The sequence below is a fragment of the Ambystoma mexicanum genome, chromosome 3p, assembly GCF_040938575.1.
Source record: "Ambystoma mexicanum isolate Mex_15411 chromosome 3p, UKY_AmexF1_1, whole genome shotgun sequence".
Classification (NCBI taxonomy): domain Eukaryota; kingdom Metazoa; phylum Chordata; class Amphibia; order Caudata; family Ambystomatidae; genus Ambystoma; species Ambystoma mexicanum.
Genome location: NC_090925.1, coordinates 193,502,448 through 193,526,724, shown reverse-complemented (window position 1 = coordinate 193,526,724; position 24,277 = coordinate 193,502,448). Strand labels below are relative to the sequence as shown.

Here is a 24,277-nt window from a genome sequence, read left to right as displayed (position 1 = left end):
AACATCTTCCTTCTCGAGCTCTCCGCGCATCCACCTCCAGTTCTCTGAGGGTCAGGCGCTTTTCCGAGCAGAGAATGTGGGGTAGTTCTATTTCTTTGGCTAGGGCCTCCCTCTGGAACAGCCTCCCTGCCTCTCTCAAACTTGAGCAGAACCACCTCCATTTCCAGAAGCAACTCAAGACCTTTATTTTCGCTTCCACTTTCTCTCTTCCTCTCCCCTGCTAATGTCGCTGATAGCTTCCCACACTGGTCACCTGGCCACCCCTGAACTCAGGCCCAGGCTCCTGCATGTCCAGTTGCCCTCGCACTAGTTCTGGGCTCCCTCAGCACTGAAGGGTCTGTGTCTGTAACCCTACTGTCCCTTCTCTTTGTACTTAAGAGTCACCCTCTGGCAGCACTTTTGAGTCACATGCACTTCTTCTCGCCCCCAAACCTCCTTGCAGTTCTCCCCTCCCATCTTCCATGCACTTGCGCGATCTGAATGACACATGGCCTTGTAAGATCGTTGTTTGTCATCCTTCTGTTTCCCCCTCCTTGTATTGTCGCACCTAGAAAATCTTGTGTACAGTTGCGTTATAAATGACTTATCATATCATATCATATCATTGTAGCCATTGGGACCAATTCCCAGAAAGTGCGCAGGGTAAAAAAAGTGCAAGGGCTGCGCTTTTATTACTTTCAGCATTTTTTGGGAATTGGCCATGATGGCAAAAACGAGTGCCATAAGGTTGTGGCTCTGCTGAATATTTGTCTTACATTTCTCATAGTTTTTTTTGAATTTACAGTTTAGGTCTGACTGATGAAAGCATTAGATTCCCGATTTTGGAGCACATGCGAAGAGGCTCCATGTGTGCGCTTTGGTGATGGGCACCAATCAGATCCTAGCAGGGTAATTTGGAGTTGTACAAAAGTTCTATAAAATGGCAACCTGAAGTTCTGCGTTTAGGTGAAGCAAAAAAAAATAGTCTCTCAGGCTTTGGGCAAAACCAAAATGGTTTTGAAATGATATTAGGAAAACATGTCGAGATTTGGGGTTAACAAAAGAACGTATAACAAACAGGGTTGTTGTCAGGATAATCGATCAAGTTCGAGAGTCACTGGCCTCTGAGAGGTTTCGTCACCTAACCCAGTCCCCCTTTATTCTTCTCAGTGATTTGTTTACTCTCGGACATCCAAGAGGAGAGGCTTTTTTCTTCTCCATTGGAATCCCTTTTCTCCCCTAAGTGTTTTTTGCAGTCTCTGTCGGTCACCCTTCATTCTCTTTAGTGGTTGGTTTATTCTGAGAGATGGAAGATACTTCTCCAGTCTCTACCCGCATCCTTTTCCTCCTCCTAGTGGTGGGTTTGCTCTCAAGGTTCCAAGACACATCTCCTGTCTTTATAAGTTTCAACGTCTTCTCTGTGATATACTTCGCTCCATTGTCTCGGATATCAGCCTCAGGGTTTACGGAATTGGCTTTGACTTCAGGTTCAGGATTCCCTTCCCTCAACAGGCTTTTGACTTTAGATTTAAGATTATTTTTATTCCCCATGCTTTAGCCTCAGCCTTGGACGTCCCTTTACTCAATATGTTTTGACTTCGGCCTCTGCACCTCCTTTGCTCCTCAGATCTAGTTGGAACCTCAGGGGTTAGATCTTTCAACTGGCATTTCCCTTCAGCCTTAATGTTCCCTTTCCTACCATGATTGGGTGCAGCCTCAGTGGTCATGACTCTTGGCAGGCCTTTAAATGTAACCCCTTGCATTTCCTTTTCTTAGCCGGTTTGGAAGCAACCTCACCCCACATACCCACTATCCCCACCATAGGAAACACAGTAATCACTCTTACACCCATTCGTTCCGAGGATTGACTTTTAGGACTGGGAAAGGATACGACTTAGCGCCACTGAAGGGTAGTAGGCAAGTCTCTAGCACTTCCCATCCTCTCTGCCTTCCAATGGCCTAAGAACACCCCATGGTAGACAGAAAACAGAGGAAGAAGGGCTGAACAGGAGGCACTGGCCAGGTCTTGATTTCGGAGGTCTGAGAGAGGAGTCTACACTCCAAACCTCAAGTCATGTCCGGATTGAAGTTTGTGATGCACCCGCAAGAGTGTTGCCCTCTATGGTAACTTCTAGGGTAGGGATACCTGTAGTGAAAAAGTCTACATGCTGGAAGTGGGCGGGTATCCTGCTGGACAAGCCGCTGAGAGGCCGAAGGACTGAAAAATGGTCATGGATGACTGTTACCAAGAGGATGCGTACAGGAGCAGGAGACAGGCATCCAACCGCAGGGTGGTGTCACCAATAGGAGTGAAGAGGGAGGCTACACATGTGCAGGAGACAGGAGGTTGGCCATGGGCATCCAATGACCAAACATAAAGGAATGGATTGCTAAACTGAAGAGCTGACAATACAAAGGAAGGGCTGCGCAGGATTTCAATGAACCTAAGTTGACAGGCAACATCCCTTTGTTCTGTGTGATCTAAATACTGCCAAACTGGAACCAGTTCCAACCCCCCAGTTCTTTGCTGTCCTGCAAGTTAACATATTCAGATTCATTCTTTCTGTTTGAAGAATACAAGTATCTTCTTTTCTGATACCCTCCTCCATCTTATTTGCCATTTCCTTCTGAACCCTTGTTCTGGCCATTGTAAGGTGCAGAAGAAGAAGACTGACACAAAGGTGGCTTTTGTGGGGCTAAGGACTTTTATTAAAGAATAAAGCAAGAGAAAACCTGTCTATCACTAGTCTTAAGAAGGGGTTGGGGGGGGTTCCCTGCCTCAACTACAGATAAGGTGTCTGTCAGGATGTCTTGTCAACTCAAAAGTGTCCACTGTCCTGTGGCAAGAAAACCCTACTTCTGTCCCTTACACTAGAAGATAAAGAATAAGGCAGTTCTGTTCTGGCCCCAGGAGAATAACTCCCTTCTCCTGTGTTAGGCTTCCTGATTAGTTGAAACAATTCCCGAATCTTAGAACAATCTCGTGTCTCACACAGTGTCAGGGGGAATGGCGCCCTTCCCCTGATAGCAAAGTTCCATACAACACTTTCTTGGTTGGTCGGGAGGCTGTCTCCCTTCTCTTGACCAATAGCCCGGGGGAATGGCTCCCTTCCCCAGGCCTTCTGGACCTTCCTCTCGGTCCAGGTTACCAGGAGAATGTCTCCCTTCTCCTGGTATCTTAATGTCAGTTCCTTCCCCTTGCCTTCCTTCTCCTTAGGCTTCACACCTACAACCCCCACTCTGAGTGTTAGGAGGGTCTGCAACCTTGGCTTCTCTTCTTCTTTGGACTGGCACACTTTGTTCACTTCCCTGCCAAGTACTGCCACGAGGAAGAGGACTCGTATCACTCTCTTGCTTTGGGTCCCAGACCCTGGTTTCTCTTCTTCTTTGCACTGGGCCACTTGGTTCACATTCCTGCCAAGTACTGCCACGAGGAAGATGACTTGTATCTCGTTTAGTGAGTTTATCCAAGCCACTATTGTAAGGGGCTCTCCCACTCAAGCTTTCTTTATGGTACTTTGTACCTTTCTGTAGCTTCATTCCACCACTGTAATGAGGAGGAGAAGGTTTGTAGGCTTTCTGCCCCTGCCGGGCCACCCAAACATTATGGTTGCAAAGAGGCCTAGGGATATCTGCATACATCCTCTTGGTAAGCCACCCTGCATCCCCTCTGATTCTCCGGTGCCACCCTTTACTTTGTTAAGGGTTTCGGCACGTCGCTGGGGATTCCTGGGATGGCGAGCGTTCCATTCCGCTTCTCCGGCATCTTGCTTTCCCTGCGACTCTGCAACAGCGTTCCTGGCTGCCTTCTGCTTTCCTTCTTTCTCTCAACACTGTTGTGCACCAGTCTGCTCCTGCAGACCTCCCGATCATCAGACGTGGTGGACTGCCAGCCTCCTTGGAGTTCTCTCCCTCTGGATCAGCAACGCAGGATTGAATCTCCTGCCTTCAGTGCGCAGCACACCTGCTTTCCTCCACGGCTGCCCTTCACCCTATGTTTAGTCCATTGTTTTTTGTATACAATGTTGCCACCATTGTATAAGTCCTTTGACTCTTTCACATGCTTTACCTTTATTGCTCCGCGGGGCCAACTCGTCCCAGTTCTTGGATTACTTAGGTTCCTGTTGTTCTTCTTCGTCCTAGTGCTTGGATTACTTAGGTTCTTTTTTCTATTCTTAGTCCCAGTACTTTCCAGAACATTAAAGGAGTCAGCCTTAGAACAGTACATAGGTCTACTGTCTACAAAGAGGTTAGCAGAGGAAGTAGAGGCTAGAGTATGTGGGGGTTGTCCTTAACCCTAGAGGGAGAGTCCCTCCCCATGAGATCCTCCCACATTATACCACCGCCAGGGGGGCTATCGGGTAGCAGCCTCACCATCCTAGCCTCATGGGAAAGGTCTCCTGCCCTCCCCCCACCCCCGGGGAGAAGTGGTAACATCCAGTGATTCGTCAGCCATGCATTTCTAAATTTCACCTGATTCCTGTCAGTACCGCCATCTTTATTCCCCCAGGTTCCTGGTTTGTACTGAAACCTTGATGAAATTTGGCAAACAACTCTGGGTCATATACGCTCTGGACCATATTCCTTCCAGACTAAAAAGATTTAGGCTGAATCCTATGCCACCGGGAATGTAAAAACACCCATACCTCAAACTCAGGAGACCAATATACTATGACTGGTGTACGGGACCCGGGGGATCCCATAATCCTTTTGCAGTTGCCTGGAGAAATAAAATGTGAAATACAGAATGTATGTGGCACGACTTAGGTAATTGTAACCGTTAAACTAGGCGTATTACTTATTCTCGCTATGGGGTAGGAGCCAAAAAATCTTGGTGCACATTTTGGGTGATATCCTGGGACCTTTGTGTACTGTCTGGACAACCAAACCGTCTGTCCTCTTTTGAATTGTGGCTCTTGCAAACGTATCCTCTCAGAAAATGTCTTATAGTTGTGTCTTCTTTCCTTAAATGCCTAAGCATTGCTTGATGGACCTTTTGCAGGGACCCAAAGTAATCATTGGCAAAGGACACTAACAGGTGGGGTAAGTTGCTGGCAGGTTGCTCGATTGAAATCCCTAGTTTGCCAGGTAAGGGGAACAGCCTGTGGAAGAGTGCTGCAAATTATTATACAGAATCTTTGATATTGTTAACCATTGGGCCAACACCTCTTGGTCATGGCTGAGAAAACAGTGTAGGTATTGTTCTCTGACCTGGTTCACTCTCTCTGTCTTCCCATCAAATTAGGGGTGATAACTTGAGGATTTACATGATTTAACACCCTCGGTCTTTTGTAGTGAGGCCCACAAGTTCACTAGAAACTGTAGCCCCATATCTGAAACTATGGAATCCGATAGTCCATGCTGTCTAACCACTTCCCTAAAAATTATCCCTGCCACTTATTTTGCATAGGACAACTTTTGAATACTGAAAAAGTGGTTAATCTTCATAAGCCAGTATACAACAACCATTAGGGCCATAAATAATTGGGAGCAAGGCAACTCCACAATAAAGTCCATTGATCTGATATTTATAATGCGCTTAACACGCAGAGGTTTCTAAGCACGGACCCGGGGATCGAACCTGTGTTGTTCCGTGACGTTTTGCTTCCCAGGCGAGCACGTTGCCCCTGAGCTACCCCCCGAGACAAATTGAGAAGGACTGCCATGGTCTGGTGGGAATGGGCAGTGGCAGCAACAAAGCAATGGGCCTCCACCCCACCCAGCCTGTGGGGAATGTCTAAGAGTCTTGGGCCATGCAAGTACTGCACATGATCGCAAACCAAAGAGCCAGAAACACAACAGAAGGAAAACTCAGGGTCGCAACAAAATACCAGAATCACAGTTGAAAGGCAATATCCTGTTGCTCTATCCAGTCTAAATGCAAGTACTTCACAATCTCCTGTTCTTTGCTGTCGGTCAGTATATTAAGCTATGCAGATCCTTTCTGACTATTTGTCGAATCCTTCTCTTCTTTTCTGACACAGTCCACGATGTTTAAAAACTCTCAGTATAGATAGTCATTTCCTTCGGAACCTTTGCTCTAACATCCATTTCAATATTTCATTCAATTCCTGATAATTAAACTCGATCAGAATCTGCGTCACCAAGAGCACGCCTATGCTTGGGTTCCTCTCCGGCTTTGTTCCATCCAGGCCTTTGTCACAGGGCTTTCTTTATGCATGCTCTGGGCCCTTCCACCAAGATGTTTTGTTCTGCGTTACTGGCAGTTGGCCATTGTTATCACTCTCTGTCTCCGGCATAGGTGTTTTTCTAGGCGTGTGACACCTTGGCTCCCAACAGCCACTGGTAGTGAAATAGAGGTGCCTGAAGAGTCAGTGGCCATCTTAGAATTCCCGGCCACATGCTGTTCTCTGCAATCTCCTCTCCAGGTCACCTCTGTCATGTCATCTCGTCGGATCTCAGCTCGTCTCTTTCTCCAGATATTGCAAGCTTTGTATTCTGTTTGATTATTAAAGAAGCCCTGCACCAAGTTGGGAAGAAAAGATACATAGTCCATGTGTGCAAAGATGCAGACAAGTTTGTCCTAATACAAAGACCATTAACATAACATAACATAATGTAGCAGATGGTTGGGTTATTGCTTATATCATGCCTGAGTACACTAGGACCAGTCATTAAGTTTCTGTTCGGCAGCTGGTACAACTACTTAAATTGCCAGCATGGAGGACAGGGGGCAAAGGGTTGGCAGTAGTGTTGACCAGGTCCTAGTAGCAGTAGGTCTCTTTTCCTTGTCCCTTCTCCCTAGAGCCGGAGAATCAAAATATGTTCCTTTAGAAAGCCACACACTCTCCCTTTTAGAACCTCCACTAAGCTCAGGGAGCAGCTCTGTAAAGGAACTATGTGTCAGGCCTTAGAGTCCTGTCTGCAATTTGCGTTTTATTTCCCCAGTCATAATAATCTAGGGGATTCTCCCGTGCCACTCCGTGGTACACAGCTGTAATCCCAGTTAATCTCACGCATTCTTAACACATGTCACTTTATGTGAGGTGTCTACCAGTCACTTTTTTATTGTCTCTCCCATTATAATGTACATTAATGAATTCTATTGTGTCACTCTCCCTTGTCCTTCCAGAGAACACAGCTGGAATTCCAGTTCATTTTAAAACCTTCCACTCTACTCGGGGATACCCCCTGCTAAGCATTGGTGTGATATGTCTCAGGGTTGTGTCTGCTGGTCACTTGTTATACTCCCATTACAATCTATTGGCATTCTATTCGGTCATTCTGCCATGTCATTATATGGATCACAGCTGTTATTTCAGTTAATTCCACTCTTTCAATCTGCCACTGTGCTCAGAGAGAACCTCTGCCAGAGATCTATGCACAATGTACAAGGGTTTGGTCGGCAAGTCACTGTTTTCCCTCCCAGTATAATCTATGGGAATTCTATTCTGACACTCCCCCTGGCTCTTTTATAGAACACTAATTGCCAGTTAGTCAGTCACCTAGACACTGCCATTGCAATTGGGCATCATTCTTGCCAAAAATCTATATCTGCAATCTGCATACCACGTTTAATCTTCGGTCTTCATGCCACTTTCAATCGTCTGTCTTCATGCCACTTTAAATCTTCTGTCTGCATGCCACTTTGAATCTTCTGTCTTCATGCCACTTTCAATCTTCTGTCTTCATGCCACTTTGAATCTTCTGTCTTCATGCTACTTTGAATCTTCTGTCTTCATGCCACTTTTAATCTTCCGTCTTCATGCCACTTTCAATCTTCTGTCTTCATGCCACTTTGAATCTTCTGTCTGCATGCCACTTTGAATCTTCCGTCTGCATGCCACTTTCAATCTTCTGTCTGCATGCCACTTTCAATCTTCTGTCTTCATGCCACTTTTAATCTTCTGTCTTCATGCCACTTTGAATCTTCTGTCTGCATGCCACTTTGAATCTTCCGTCTGCATGCCACTTTCAATCTTCTGTCTGCATGCCACTTTCAATCTTCTGTCTTCATGCCACTTTTAATCTTCCGTCTTCATGCCTATTTGAATCTTCTGTCTGCATGCCACTTTTAATCTTCTGTCTTCATGCCACTTTCAATCTTCTGTCTTCATGCCACTTTGAATCTTCTGTCTGCATGCCACTTTGAATCTTCTGTCTTCATGCCACTTTCAATCTTCTGTCTTCATGCCACTTTGAATCTTCTGTCTTCATGCTACTTTGAATCTTCTGTCTTCATGCCACTTTTAATATTCCGTATTCATGCCACTTTGAATCTTCTGTCTTCATGCCACTTTTAATCTTCCGTATTCATGCCACTTTCAATCTTCTGTCTTCATGCCACTTTGAATCTTCTGTCTGCATGCCACTTTGAATCTTCTGTCTTCATGCCACTTTCAATCTTCCGTCTTCATGCCACTTTTAATCTTCTGTCTGCATGCCACTTTTAATCTTCTGTCTTCATGCCACTTTTAATCTTCTGTCTTCATGCCACTTTGAATCTTCTGTCTTCATGCCACTTTGAATCTTCCGTCTGCATGCCACTTTCAATCTTCTGTCTGCATGCCACTTTGAATCTTCTGTCTTCATGCCACTTTTAATCTTCTGTCTTCATGCCACTTTTAATCTTCTGTCTTCATGCCACTTTGAATCTTTTGTCTTCATGCCACTTTCAATCTTCTGTCTTCATGCCACTTTGAATCTTTTGTCTTCATGCTTCAAGGAATGCACCATGATTGAGTTACCTCTGTACCTTTTCCCCCCAGGTACAGGCTGGAGGACAGGAAATCGGAAGCTACTGCGGCCGGCGCAGCCCTGGCCTCATCCACACCAATGCCCACGACGTGGACATCCTCTTCTCCACTGATGACTCTGGGGAAAGCCTCGGCTGGAAGATCCACTACACCTCAGATTGTACGTTCATTTTCTCTCTATCTTCTCTGTTTGGGACTGCTATCTCAAAACTCAGCCTTTCGTTCAGTGTGACACTCCTAGCTGCTGCTAGAGGAGAGTGGTCATACAATTTGGTAAATTAGGGGGTGGTGCCTTTGAACGTCAAAGGTTATGTTATGTTTGTATATGTTATGTTGATTCATACCGCGCACCACTGCCATGTGCATGGTCTCCAGGCGCTCACATGGCTCTGTAAGAAAAGTGGTTATGGTTGGTAGTGAGGGAGAGAGAGAGAGAGAGAGAGAGAGGATAGAGATTGTGTCTGTTGATGCATGCTGAACCAGCAGGAACTGGCGTCTGTGCATGTGAGCTTTCTAGATGTGCTTTGTTATGTGCACTGGGTTCGGTGGGACCCGAACGTTGGCGTCTAGTGTCTGAGTTGTTTGTCGTCTGCAGGTATTGGTTTGCGTGTTCTTGGTATGTTGTTTCACTAGTCTTCTGTGTGCGTAGTATGTGAGAGGTGTGAGTGTGTGGAAAAGAGAAGGGGGGAGGTAGTTGATTTCTGGTGATCTCATTGTTGCAAAATTCAAATGTGGAGAGACAAATGACATGGTGGGCAGATGAAATCTGTAGTTCCTTCACTGTGTTTCAGAAAACATTTCAGGACAGGTCTCATTTACACCAATCCAGCCAACACATCTCCAGGCCCGTGGATCACAATTGGAACACGCATTGGCAATGCCTACAGTATGGGCTTTTGTTTATACATGGAAAAAGTGCTTGCCAGACACTGCCCTGGCCTTGATGGCACTAGGTGCAAAATGATGCAAGGACCTGGGCATCTAATAGCGGTGCCTGGCAAATGCCTAATACTTATACACAAGCCAAAACTATTGGCTTTGCCAAGGCTTGTTTTACTGGACTTAAGTGAAGGGTATCCAGAGTGCTCATTAATCGAGACTTGGTTAAGAAATGTTTTTTACACCAGTAGCTGGTTTACAACTCTAATTAAGGCATTAACGCTCACAAGACTGCTTTAAAAAACACTGGCAGGCACTTTGAGTACAATGTTTGATGGTCAGGCTTGATTAAAGTGAGCTGAAAGAGTTTCCAGGAGGAGGTGATTTGGGCGGGCAGGAGCAGGAACTGGGTAGGAATGACCACAGGGATTAACATGGCCATGGACAGTCAATTGGTTTTGCAATAGTTTCGGCTTATAGGTGTCTCAAGTGACAACTAATAGCCCAAACTAAAAATGGGCTCAAGGTTGTGGGCAACAATAAAAGGTGAATGCCCCAAAAGACGTATGAATGGAAGCAAAGAAACCCTGATTAAGTAAAAATGTTCCTATTCCACTCCATTTTAACATTGTTATGGAAAACAAATGACTAAGAAAGTGTATGTTGCTTTATTTCAGAAACTTGCAGCTGCAATTCCTAGACCAATCAAATGTTTTATTTTGCTATTTATCTTCATTTTCTGCAGTTTCATCCCAACAGGCTGTTTTTTTTATCCTTTTCTAGTCAACACATTGATGCTACTTAACGCCTATACCCCTCATTGATTGACTGTCATTCAGTGTCAACACGAGTTTCGACATGTAATTGATGGGTGATCAGCTCTCTGCCCTCACCTGACTCCTTCAGGTCAGAAATGGTTGTTTCCCGGTAAAGATTACTTCATGCATCAAAGTTGGCCTTGTGTGGGTGACAACACATGCAATCTCTTTTGTCTAAACAATTAAGAGAAGACACCTCATTAGTTATATATGATGTTTGATTGAATGATAACTCAACAAACATTCTAGTCATCTGTTCTATAGCCAATGCCATTTGCATTAAACCATTTTCTTAATCCATCTCTCAACAAGCTCAGGTGGTATCTATGGGGCTAATTGGACAATAGAAAAAAGAAGGTGGGTGAGGCGCGCACTCCCGGTCCTGGTCAATTAAACCTGTTGCAAAAAGTAAGTAGCTGGGTCACATCCCAAAACGGACAAATATTCACAGGGTTAGATCCCTTCTGCTGCAAATCAGGTACTAGGTATTAACAGGGTTAGATCCCTCGGCTGCAGTTCTGTGGTCTGTGTGTCCGTTTTGGGATGTGACCCAGCTACTTACTTTTTGCAACAGGTTTAATTGAGGTTTAATTGACCAGGACCGGGAGTGTGCGCCTCACCCACCTTCTTTTTTGTACTGAATGTTATGGGAGTCCCGGGCTCCAGAGGCAGCGCCACGGGGTGACTGTGCCCCACTTTGGAGAATCATATAGATGGTTCTCTCCCCTCCCCCAAATTTGGGAAGGACTTGTGCTTTGGAGGGGTGTTGGTTGCTGGTCACCTGAACAGAAAAAAAGTTTTTCACTACATCTACCAGAATCCTTTGAGTCTAATAAGACACACCTGCTTAACAGTTATTTGAGATAAGAAAGCGCTAGGAGGAGAACAACTACAGACCACAGAACTGCAGCCGAGGGATCTAACCATGTTAATACTGAGTACCTGATTTGCAGCAGAAGGGATCTAACCCTGTGAGTATTTGTCTGTTTTGGGATGTGACCCAGCTACTTACTTTTTGCAACAGGTTTAATTGACCAGGACCGGGAGGTCGCGCCTCACCCACCTTCTTTTTTGTACTAATTGGACAATAGGTGTGTGGCCAGGATGCCCACAAGCACCTTTGCTGTCTATGACCTTTTTTGACTGATTTGATGTGACGATGGACCAGAGTCGGGTGAATGCATCAAAACCGAATTATCTTCTTTGCCACTCTGCCATATGGCAATGCTATAGCTATATTGTACGAGGGGAAAACAGCCCTAGTTACAAATGCATTGGGTTGGTAAGTTAGTTGCCCAAGAATTGTCCAGGTCAATATCATATGTTAAATTGATAAGTTTAATCAGTGTTGCCTCCCAAACAGTTTCCAAAAAAAGAACACACTGCCAACACCTGTTTAAAAACTTCACTGGGTCTTTTTCAAGACTGCTTAGTACATGACAAGAGATATACATTATAATAGATTCACGAAAGTTGAAGAACAATTTAGAATTTAGGAGAATGGAAGCGTATAACTATATTATACCTAACCGCTTAAAGAATTGCACGCTCATGTGATGATATCTAAGAAATATTTTACACCTCTAGAGGGCGCTAGAGAGCCGACCAGGATGGCCGCAACTCTGTGAGCTCCCGCGTGGTCCCGAATGAATCCTGTAAAATCCTGCTGATTTCCCGGGACTGCCGCACTCATCCGATGTTATTTCACACACTAAAGGTGAAAGACTGGCAAGCGCGAAGAAAAAACGGAACGAGACAGTCCAGGCGCTGAAAACGACCTCCACGGTGAACGAGGCCCAGTCACCCGACGATACTCCCAGCGGCCCCTTCGCGGCCTGGTGCATGCCGGCACGGTCTGGCCTCCACCAAACCGCCAGCCCCACATCAGACTAAATAGCGGAGCATACACGAGTCTTAACATGCCTCTCCTGAGGGGAGATAGTCGCCGCGATCGAACGAGGGCACCCTGCTCCGGGCGGAGTTTGTGGACTCCGCGGCCGGGCTGGCTTTGAACCGGTGCCTCCGGAACTCGTGGCCCCTGGCGGCAGGAGAGACGCGGCGGAGACGTTGCCGGGCCACCATCCCCCTCCGGTCCATGGAGCTGCAGCAGGAGCATCGACATACTAAGAGTGCTCTTCAGGTGCCGGTGAGGGAAGCCCGGTGGGCGGAATAACGCAGAAGCTCCTTTCACCACGAAGCAGTCCCCGGAGCCCAGGTAAGTGCATGCAAACCGGCAAGACAATAAACTAGACAAGCGCACAGCATTCTACCTTCGCAGAGTCTCTCGCTTACACACGCCCACCCAGCGAACATTCAAACATCACCTCTCTGGTCGTTATAACCCACAGCACCGACCTCCGGAACTCTGTTTAGTCCTCCTTTTTCAATCCTCAACACCGCATCCAGCAAGAGCCTCCGACCGTAAAAGTGTTTCCCTGAGGGAGATACAGGAAACAAGCGCAGAAAAGTCTCAAAATCACTGGCACAACACACACCGCAAGGCTGCCGACACAGTCCTCACGCTGGAATAAACGACACAAATTAAAAGAAGATTAGCGATCGACGAATCCAACAGAAGTAACCAGGACAGCTACACATACTGAAAAGCCTCGCAAGGTTAAACACTACTTCGAAAATAAACGTTAACCCTTACCTGAAATACTAGCTAACTCACAAGGCCAGCCACTACCCTAAAAGGAAAATGAGGAAAACAGATAAATCGCAAAGGAAACTGAATTTCGAGATGGGCTCAGCTCCTAAAACACCCAGACTGATCAACAAACAAGACCCCTCGTCAAATGATATAAACCAAGAAGAAGACAGCTCCCACGCCACAGACAAAAGATGGACGGCCTCTCCTCCAAAGTCGACCAGCTCCAACACAGGCTGCATAACCACACCGAGCGCCTACAAGAGGTAGAACAACGCATATCTGGCTTAGATGATGGCGCAGCAAGCATGATAGCCAGAGTGACATCGCTAGAGGCACAAATGAAATCGGCTAATGCGTGGAACGAAGATTTGGAGGGCCGATCTAGAAGAAACAACATTAGGATCATTGGAGTGAGAGAACACCAACTGCAGGCAAAAATGGAAGAGTTCGTAGAAGAAATGTGTATCAAACTCTTCGGGTCCGAAGCCTTCTCACGCATGTTTGTAATAGAAAGAGCTCACAGGATTCCAACGACAAAACCCATTCCTGGAGCCCCGGCTCGCCCAATTATTGCAAAGTTGCTCAATTACCGGGACAGCGACACAATACTTCGCCTCGCTAGAGAAAAGGGGAACCTGCAGCTCGATGTGGATCAAATTCACTTCTAGCCAGACTTTTCGCCCACAGTACAAGCCCAAAGAAGATCCTTTACGAATATTAAGCAAAGGCTCAGAGACAACCAGATAACATGCTCAGTGCTCTTCCCGGCACGACTAAGGATACAACATAATGGAAGATTCCATTTCTTCCAAACAGCCGAAGAAGCCAATTCCTATCTCAACCAAGCTGGATGCAGCGTACCGGCTAACCAACCACGCCCCCAGAGAGACAGATCCCAAAGAAATCCACTGTAGATAACCAATGGATAATGCAAAATCTCAAACACCCGCTGACAGTCCCAGCGGAATACACAAACTGAAATCAAGACCGCTGGGCCGCGCACCTTGGGAGGCTCCCAGGGCCCCTTGCACAGCTAAGCTAATAGTCACCAGTTAAGGGTAATGGGAGGGAAAAAGAGAAACAAGCAAGTTGGGGGTTGCTCGTGTGTTGGGAGGGATCCAGTTGTATATGTTGTTCAATGTCAAGCCAAGAGAAGCCCACCACCTTCTACAAGTCCTGGCTGTGGCCAGACCGGCCCGCACGGGACCCCACCTCGCGCCTCCTCACCAAAACTCTCAAGTCGGATACCTGGCCGACTGCACAGGACTAGGAGCTGGAAGGCCTGCCTTAAGTCCAGTAAACACAGAAACATAACGATTGTAAGTTCAAAGTAGCCACGTGGAATATCAAAGGCGGCAATCGACCAGCCAAAGTGCGGCAGATGACGCAATACCTGCGCCGCCACAAAGTCGACATAGCCCTTATTCAAGAGACTCATTTGCAACCCTCCTCTGAGAATCGCTGGGCCTAAGACTGGGGTTGCCATAGATACTTTGCATCCTTCTCGTCCTACGCTAGAGGGGTAGCAATCCTAATTAGTAAAATTATGCATTTCAAACTTATCTCAATGCAGAAAGACTTAGAAAAAAGATCTATACTAGTGCATGGAATGGTCAATGGAGCAGAAATACTCCTTGTAAACTCATATGGACCCAATGTAGATGGCACCAACAATTTTGACTGGATAACAACGTATCTAGAAACAAGACGACGGCCCACAATCATATGGGGAGGGGATCTTAATACACCTCTTGACCCCAACAAAGACAAATCACACATCAATGGACTCCCATGCTCCAAAGCGAGCCAACAAGTTAAAGAAATATGTAGAGCATATAATCTCACGGATATATGGAGAGAAAAACATCAGGACACCCGCGATTATACTTTCTACTCCTCGGTCCACAAATCAAGCTCAAGATTGGACTATATCCTAGTGTCAAAAGAAGCTCACTCACAATGGGGTGGCTGCCAAATTCTTCCCAGATCCCTCTCTAATCACTCGGCCGTGACCCTGGAATACGTTCCGACTCGAACAACTAATGCCAGACCACAATGGAGATTCAAGCCTAGAGCGTTACAAGATCAAGTTTTCGCAGATGAACTATTGGAAGAACTAACATCCTTCATAGAGACCAATCAGGGTTCGGTAGCCACGGCAGGGACGCTTTGGGAGACCCTAAAGTGCTTCACAAGAGGGGCCTGCCTAACTAAAGAAAATGGCATTCTGAAGTTAATACGGAGAAAACTGGACTCAAGTGAGACACGGCTCAAGGATCTTGAACACTCACTCATTCTTGCAGACGACCCTCAAACACATGCTAAAGTGTTACGCTCACCTGGCTCCTACAGGGGCGTCGATCTGAACTGGACAGCTGCGGTCTCCACCAATGTGATGCGTAGTGCCGAGATGACAGACTGGACTGGCCCACCTAGCTTCGTTTGCTTGGCCCGTAGGAGTATTCTTCTGCAAATGGAGAAAGGGAATTAACCACCCGTGGAGTTGAGCGTTAACCCCCACCCCCTGCTGTTCTCCCCACTGATCACCTTTAATGTCCCCTTTTATAGTCTCGCCTGATGGTTTGGAAAGATGAGCTCTCCATCCTGCATTGAGCGCATTGGCGCGTAAATAACCAGTTGCTTCACTGGTTTGAAGGAATAGGTGAGTTCCAGAACAATATTGACTCTGAGATTTCCGGCAAGACGCCATAGGTATATAGTTCGTAAGAGTTCAAATGTCTGACTTTCACTCTTGTCTGATTCCTTGCAAGTTGCAGCTTGACCCTAGCGAAGAGTTCCTTGTGGCAACCGGTAACATTCAGGTAAGGATTTGTATTATCCAACACAGTTCGATAAAATAATGTCAGTATGTAACCTGTTGCTTTCTCCCTTTTTCAGGTGCTGAGAGAAATTATGAAGTCTCGGGGAATAAGGCCTCCGGTGGTAAAATTAGGTAAGTTTATTGTGGTGAGGAGGATTCCCCTTGTTTTTCCCTTTGTTTCTCTTTGCTGTCCTTTTGTTTCCCCTTAGGGGCCGGGGTACGGCAAAGATGCGTTGGAGGCTGCACCGACCTGTGAAGAGGAATAATACCCCCGGCGGTAAAATCAGGTAAGTCTATGGGGGGTAACTAATATTGCCTCTGTTTATTCCCTTGGCTCACCTTGCTGTTCTTGTGTTCCCCTTAGGTGCCGGAGTGCAGCGGGAACATGCAGAAGGATGCGGTGAATAGTGAAGATGCTGCGAAGGCCGGTGAGTTCAGCACGGCGCTGCAGCAGGCGAGGCGACGCGCATAAAATAACTTCTTTCTTCCAGCTCGAAGGCGTGGTGGATTGGGAATTCAGGTAAGGATCAAAGGTATTGTTCTTGTTCTAACCTTTTCTCCTTCTTTCTCCCTTTTTCTAGGAGCTCCAGACTTGAGGCGGGCGTGGCAGAAGACTGGATGCAGACTTGCAGGCACGGTGAGCGTTACGCTGCTGGATGCAGAATAACGCGAAGCGTGTGTTGCTCTTCAGGCGTGGTTTAAATAGCCTCCAAAGTAGTCCCAGGTAAGTATTCCTCCCCGACCCCACCCGAGTAAAAAATTGTCCCTAGGTAAAGTAGTCCCTTCCAAGCCTCCTTTGGCTTGGAGTTCTGCAGCATGGTCTGCATCAGGTAAGTTTGCAGCATGGTCTGCATCAGGTAAGTTTTAATCTATGAGCCTATGGCGCCAGGACTGACTCTCCATATGAGCTGGCGCCATAGACGCCAGGACTGCACCCAAATGGCCCCTAGCAGGGGTTGTGGGGTTTGCTTGGAATAACTTGATGCCTGCTTCCGGGGCTGCTGGACTTGATCTGGATCCCCGGGGGTAGGCATCATGACATAAAGTAAAAGAAGAATTGGGGACATTCAGGGCAGCCGCCGAGAGGGAAATTAAATTCCTGATTAACAACTACCGAATCCGACAATATGGAGAGGGGCAAAAGCCTGGCTGGCTCTTTGCCAGGCTTATTTCTGCTGACAGAAAACCTACACCGGTTGAGTCGATCAAGGACCACGTGTGCAGACCTGTCTATGAATCCAAAGAGATTGTCGAAACATTCCAGCAATACTACCAGAAACTGTATGACTCATACTTCACGGCAGATCCTCTAGAACTGAAGCACTATCTAGATTCAATTGCGCTGTACTGGGTGATGCAGGACTTAGGGAACCACTCAATACACCCATTACCCTTGAAGAAATCCTCGAGGCGATCAAAGAATTCCCCACTACGAAAGCACCAGGCCCAGATGGGCTAACAGGAGAATTCTATAAGCACTTTGCAAACCTTCTTGCCCCAATTCTACTACAAGTGTATGATGAAGGTTTAGAAAAAGAACTACCATCCACACTGTACATGGCCAACATAATTCTTCTTCATAAACCAGATAAACCCAAAGACGACTGCGCATCATATAGCCCAATATCACTAATAAACCTCGACAATAAAATTCTGGCCAAAATATTAACCAAATGTCTAATCCCGCTGATGCCTGCCTTGGTCCTAGCAGACCAAGCAGGGTTCATTCCAGGAAGAAACACCACCTTTGGAATAAGGAGAATGTTCGGAGTAATCGAAGCCCTTGACCCAGAACAACAAGCAGCCGCAATACTATTAGATGCAGAAAAGGCATTTGACTCAGTCGAATGGCCCTTCCTCCATGCAATCCTTAAACAAATGGGCCTAGGCAAAAGATTTATCAAACTAGTCTCCATTCTATACAAAGCCCACACATCTAATATTCTCCTGGGAACAAATCACTAGATGAGCATACACTTGCGTTGAGGAACGCGGCAGGGTTGCCCGCTATCTGCCCTGTTGTTTGCCCTGGTGATGGAACCCCTGGCGTCAGACCTCAGACTGCAACACATCCACCGAGGCCTGACCTTCGGCCCGCACAAACTGATCATATCGCTCTATGCTGATGATGTCACACTCTTCCTCCGAGATCCCAGTGAAAACCTAAACCCAGTGATGCGCACAGTACTAAAATTTGGTCACTACTCAGGACTGAAAATTAACAACTCAAAATCAATAATATTCCCCCTAACCGCTGCAACCAAAGAGCTTGAGGACGATTTCAGTTTTCGATGGCAGCACACAAAAGTCAGGTACCTGGGTATCTTCATGTCAAGATCTAGCAGAGACATCCTACGCGACAACTATGAAACAGTCATCGACACTCTACAACACAAAATAAACAGATGGAAATCACTCTCGCTCACACTCTGGGGAAGAGTGTCACTTGTGAAGATGGTCATCTTGCCCAAACTACTGTATCTCTTCACAAATATCCTGCTGATTCTGATGCAGAGATTCCTGAGACGCATCAAGAGCATGATCCTGGACCTAATCTGGGCGGGAAAGGTGACAAGGGTAGCTTACAACATCCTAACACTTCCGGTGAGACGGGGAGGCCTGGCACTACCAGACATGGAACACTACTACTGGGCCGCCCAGGCTCAATTTCTTAGCCATTGGTACACAAAGGACTTTGTCAGGCCTCATGTCCAAATTGAAAGAGCTTTAGCAACCCCACACTTACTGCGAGCTGTCATCCTGGGCACGTTCCCAACGCCCCGAACACCGCTGAATGTGGTGTATGCGACAATCTCCATCTGGAAAAAAATGGCGAAAGCAGAAGAAATACAGACCAGGTACTCCCCACTTTTACCTGCGAGGTTCATCCCTGGAATCCCCATCACAGGGGAAAAAGTCTACCAACAATGGACTGAAAAACTACGCATCCAATGGATGCATGATCTATTCCCAGAGGGAGAGTTTCTCTCATTACAAAAGGCAAAGGACATGGGTGGCAACAATGCACTAGATACCTTAATCTACTTCAGGACAAGGCACGCACTACAAGCCTTCTTTCCTACGTTCCCGCAGCAGCCCCCAGTATGGCCACACTTAGACAACACGATTCAAGCCCAGGGCGAAGGACGCCTAACAGCCAATATCTACAAATCGCTACAATCAACCTCAGATTCACATAACATGAAAGCCAAAATAAGATGGGAAGACGCTAAATACCGAGCTTACTGAAGATGAATGTAACTATATACTGAATCTTATCCAAAAAGTGGCGATAAATACCAAATTTAAGCAAACTCACTTTGACTACCTACACCAACTATACCACACACCAGCGAAACTCCATTCCATGCACGAATCGGTCTCAGTTGAATGCAGCCGATGCATATACCCGGAAGCTGACTTTTTACATCTGGCATGGAGCTGCCCCGCACTCACTACATTCTGGAACGCAGTCTTAGAAAAAACATCTGCAATAATCAAAGTGGCGTTGCCCCCTGACCAGAAACTGACAATGCTGGGATTGACCAGAGACCTCCCAGCCACTACCCGAAAACTAACTGACCTTTTGCTGATCCTTGCCAGACGAAGGATTGCATGCAGTTGGGGGAGAGGCCCACCACCAAGCTTACAACGCTGGTTAAAAGACATAACATATTGCCAAGACACAGAAACCAGCTACATAAAAACACTACCTCTTCATGCGTGACCTCCGGACATCTGGGGACCATATGTCGCTTACCTAATATCATCCGTGGATGAGGCAGACTCACAAGCATTACCCCAGACAAATAGTCAAGATCCCATATCAGAATAAAGACGTACAAACACTGTGATTGCAAGCATTGGACCTTCTGACCGGGCGCTAACTACCGGCGAGATGAGAGGATGACGCGGGGAGGGAGGGAGGGAGGGAGAGGGGATCAGGAGGGGAAAATGGCGGATGGCCCATGTGACTGGTTTGCATCATTTTTATTGTTCTTTTAATTTTAACTCGAATGGTTTGTCCGAGTACTTGTGTTGTTATATTAACCAAAATGTCAATAAAGAAAGTTTTTAAAGAAATATTTTACACCTGATCACCTGTCCTTAAATGTAAGGTTGGTAAATGAAAACATCATACATTTGGAAATTCAAGGGTGTTATTCTTGAGGAAGCCTCTAAACAGTCTTAGCTTGGACTGACATTTACTGGCTAAATTGCCTGACAGTCTCATATCAAGAGTCTTATTTCTCGGAGACCACCAGTGTTAGTGTTCCAAGGGGGCTCCTGCTTGACCTCCACCTTACTAATCACCTTTACTGACACACATGGCCTCTTTACTCACGAGTATTGCAGGGTGATTTATCTACCCCCTGTCCATTCTGGAAAGACTCCCCTCCCCACACTGCATTAGATCACGGTGAGCCGACAGCCTAGGTAAGGAAGGACCTGGTTTTGAGCGGAGTGACTCCTCCCCTACACAGAGCCTTTGACAGGCTTTTCCACAGACTGTCTGCACCCCACTTAGCATTCTAGGGCAGCAACGCATCCACGCCCAAATTCACAAGTGAAAGAATTGTGATACAGCGAGGGAATACCAGGCTTTTTGAAGGCCCTATTACTCCTTGCAAATTACTGTGTGCACCAACAGGTTCTCACACCGCACTGTGGAGCCATGGTGAGGTGCTTCATCGGGAGTTGGGATCTCAAATTGTGGTATTTCTGAAGCAGTGCACAGTCATTACATCTCTGTCTGCTTTCTGTATGTGTGCATGTAATGTGTTTCTAAAGTGCACATCTATGGAGCAATTCACATAGTAGAAGTGACTTAATTGAAGGTACAATGTCGTGAGGTCGGATCCGTGGTTGATGCTGAGAGGTACTTTGGCCTAACGCTCTCAGAGTTAAAGCAGTAGCCTAAACTCTGAAGAAATAAGGCCTTACATTTTTTCCTGATTTGTAAGTGTGTTGGAGACGTGAAGATATCCGTTGGCGTGTTGTTCTACAGTAATGACGAAGAACAAGAGAAGGCCCATTTTCTGGTGGTCTTCTGATATTTTTTGATTTCCATTTACACAATGCTGTGGCTCCTGGAAGAGTAGTAACTTCTGGAGGTGGCTAGCTTTCCAGTTACGCAAGAAGACACTTGAGTTGAGTGGTCCTTGGATGTAATACAGGCTCCTCTGAAGGTCATCAGGCTGGTATCAGTAGCCAGGGTAGCTCTATGAGAGTGGGGGAAGATTTGCTCGAAATTTCTAATTCCGATGATCAGTCTTACAGCAGTGTGTTGAACTGGATTACAGAGGCGTGGGCAGAGGCAGCAATATCTATGAGGAACACATTTTACCACAGATTTGAGCGTGTTCCTGGAGTCACAGGGTGGTAAAAAGGGCTTAATTTTGTGGTGGAGTGTATTGATACTGCAACACAAAAAGCCCATCCACTCGACTCTGATTAAGCGGTTCATTATTTAATTTTATTAACAGTGCAACTTAATTATTTGGTAAGATTATGTTGGCCCACCAGGTTTATAACCATGTGGACTTCATAAGGCATTCCAATTCACATGTCAACAATAAGGCAATTCAATTCTTAACATCATATATTCCTAAAATACAAAAATGCCTACTTAATTCATCCACCATTGATAATAACATACATGACAGCAATATAACCTAACCAAATCATACATATGTACGTTTTACTCACCCTAACCCAACAAGTATTCAAAAACACAATATGGTGACAATATGCAAGATTTTGCTAACAAGGTTTTTCTCATTAAATCAGGAATGATTCTTGATTTAGCTTGTGCCAATATCCATGTCCTATAGTGTCAATAGCGTCTCATCGGACAGATCACTACATATTGTGAAACAGTATCTTGACCTCTCCCAACATGTTTTGTTCCTTCCACCAACATTCAATTAAGGAACCTCTTCAGGGTACATATCATCTATCTTATGTTCGGGGGAGTTACGGATCGTGATAATTGATCACAAGTTGTGTAGTGTGTATAGCAATGTGGTGTTTGAGGGAAAGGTTGCCGTTGTTCGTGAACCCCAGAGATATGGCACCCTGGATTGTATTGGGGCTAGTATTGGTGTGAGCACTTTAAATTCCTCCTGGCCAGCCATGATTGGGTGCTTGGTTGTCGCAATAGGATTCTTAGGAGCACAAACTCATTCATTGGTGCAGATGACTTTTAGGTGCTTTTGTGTCCCAGGGTATGCTATGCCCGCAAAGCCCTAAAAGGGGGCCTCATCTAGCAATGTGAATGGCAGTTTCTGGAACCCTTAACATTGACCTTCTTCTAAAGTGGGACTTACCTGCAAGTCTTTTGCAGCTTCGTTTATAAGCACCATCAGAGTTGTCCCAATGGTAACTAAGGTTTGTGATGAGGGTATTTATAGGCGATTAGGGGCACACTAGACTGAGTTCCTTGAGTCTTCCTGAGGCACTCCTTATTGCATGTCTTCACATAAATGACAGTGCATTTCAACTGCAAATTAATTCACTGCACTATGCAGCCTCCTTCCCTTTACAATGACCTCTACAAGCTCACCCTGTAAAACTACCTATCAAAGAAGGACTCTCTTGATATCCAAAAACAGTATCTCAGCACTTCTTTGCCCAAGCACCACATGCTAATCTGATCCCTCCATCTCCTAGGAAACCAGCACCCGAGCCATTGCTCTCTGAGATAATGGCTGAAATGGACTCACTAACGTCTTTCATGGAACAGAGTTCCTTCAACATCTCCCTGATCCATAGCGCTGGAAGAGGTCAAAGTGCGGTGCTCCCTGGTGGATAATAGTATCAATGACTCTTATTGGCTACATATTCCTCCTACCAGCAGTCTAGTGCATTTCCCATTGCGTTCGTGACACTGGGTTTCAACACTGGCTTTAAAATACCTATTAATTAATACGGTGATCCCCGCCTGTCCCTGGCTTCTACAGTTGTGGTCCCAATAACAATAGAGACCCAGTCAGCCTGAATGCAATTCTCTTGAGTCAAAGTATCAATTAAGGGGTTCCCTTGAATAAGTGTCAATGTGCTTTCTTACAAGCAGTTGAGCAGTTACTGGACCATGCCAAAAAGAGAGAGAAGATTTTTTTCTGATGTACGGGTCTAATTTAGAACATTGATATTCAGGTGCAAGGGGGGGAGGGTGAGAAACTGAAGGTGACAACAAGTAAGACAGACACAAGTGATCACAGTTCAATGGTGCTTATTGAACAATGAAAGTGGTATGCGGATTGGAAAAATGCCTAATCTAAACCTAAATCCAAGATGGGGATGAGTGTCGACCATCAACTGAAAATAAGGCAGTCCTAGCGGCGCTAAGTCAAAGAAAAGGGCCCATGCTAAGAAAACCTATTGCCAATCCCTTGCACTAAATACAAAGGGTGTGGGGGTTAGGTTTCAAGAAAGAAAGAAGTGTTCTTAAATGATAAGTCAGGTGGCGGTAGCCTGAGTCTCCCTTCCCCATGGTTTGAGCACAGGGTAAGGTTGGAGCTTGGAGCTTCTAGCACAGTACGGTCTCAGGCTTCTACAGCATGAAACAACAGTTCTAATTGAAGTTCTCAGGACCATCAATGGCCAAGTCTCTTTTCCTCTGAAAGTCTCTTGCCTTCTGGGCCTGATGTGTTTAAATAACAAATGAAAGTTAATTCCCAATATTCGTTGGGTGATGGCTTCACCCCTGGGTCCCCCCTTCTGGTCTGACCCTTGTTGATTGTATTCCAAAGTTCAAATACATTGAAGACCTCACCCCTGGCTACCCCTCTTCTGGACTGACCCTTCTCGTATTGGTCTCCACATACAGTTTTGATGAAAGCTTTGTCCTTGGATCTCCCTCTGCCGGGCTCAGACCTCTTTTGACTGCTAGTACTTGGGTGATAGCTTCATCTGTTTCTTCATAGTATTTCTTTGCATCTCTTATTCTTTTCTTATTAAACTTTGGGTGATAGCTTAACTCCTTGTATCTCCCTCGTTTGGGATCAGCCCTCTCTCAACTGTCAGCACTTGGGTAATGACTTCACTCCTGTATCTCCCTCATTCTGGCTCGGCCCTGTCTCGACTGCCAGTGTTCTGAGTGTTAGCTGAACCCCGGATCTCCCTCATCCGGGCTCGGACCCGTTTTAATGTCTTTGTCAACCAGTTCAGTGGATCTCCCTTTTCTCGGTTCATTTGAACACTCTGTTTCTCAGGACCTTTAGACTTGGTCTCTCTCCTCCGTCATCCCTCCTCTGGGTTCACTATTGCCTTTTCAAAACATTTTACTGGTTTCAAATATTTACGGGATTCATGTCCCCTTTCTTCATTCACAATTTGGGACTCACTTCCTTTGCTTTTAGCCAATTTACGGATCAAAGACTTTTGATTGTACAGGGCTTTTGCTCGA

General features: G+C 46.0%; 1 protein-coding gene across 1 annotated transcript in view; it reads left to right on the top strand.

Annotated features, from left to right (window-relative positions):
- The window catches only part of C1R (complement C1r), a 188,524-nt gene that overhangs the window by 70,380 nt on the left and 93,867 nt on the right, over positions 1 to 24,277 (top strand). Inside the window, exon 6 of the mRNA XM_069650606.1 lies at positions 8,709 to 8,856. Coding sequence (XP_069506707.1) covers positions 8,709 to 8,856 — 148 coding nt within the window. The remainder of the gene's footprint in view (positions 1 to 8,708; positions 8,857 to 24,277) is intronic.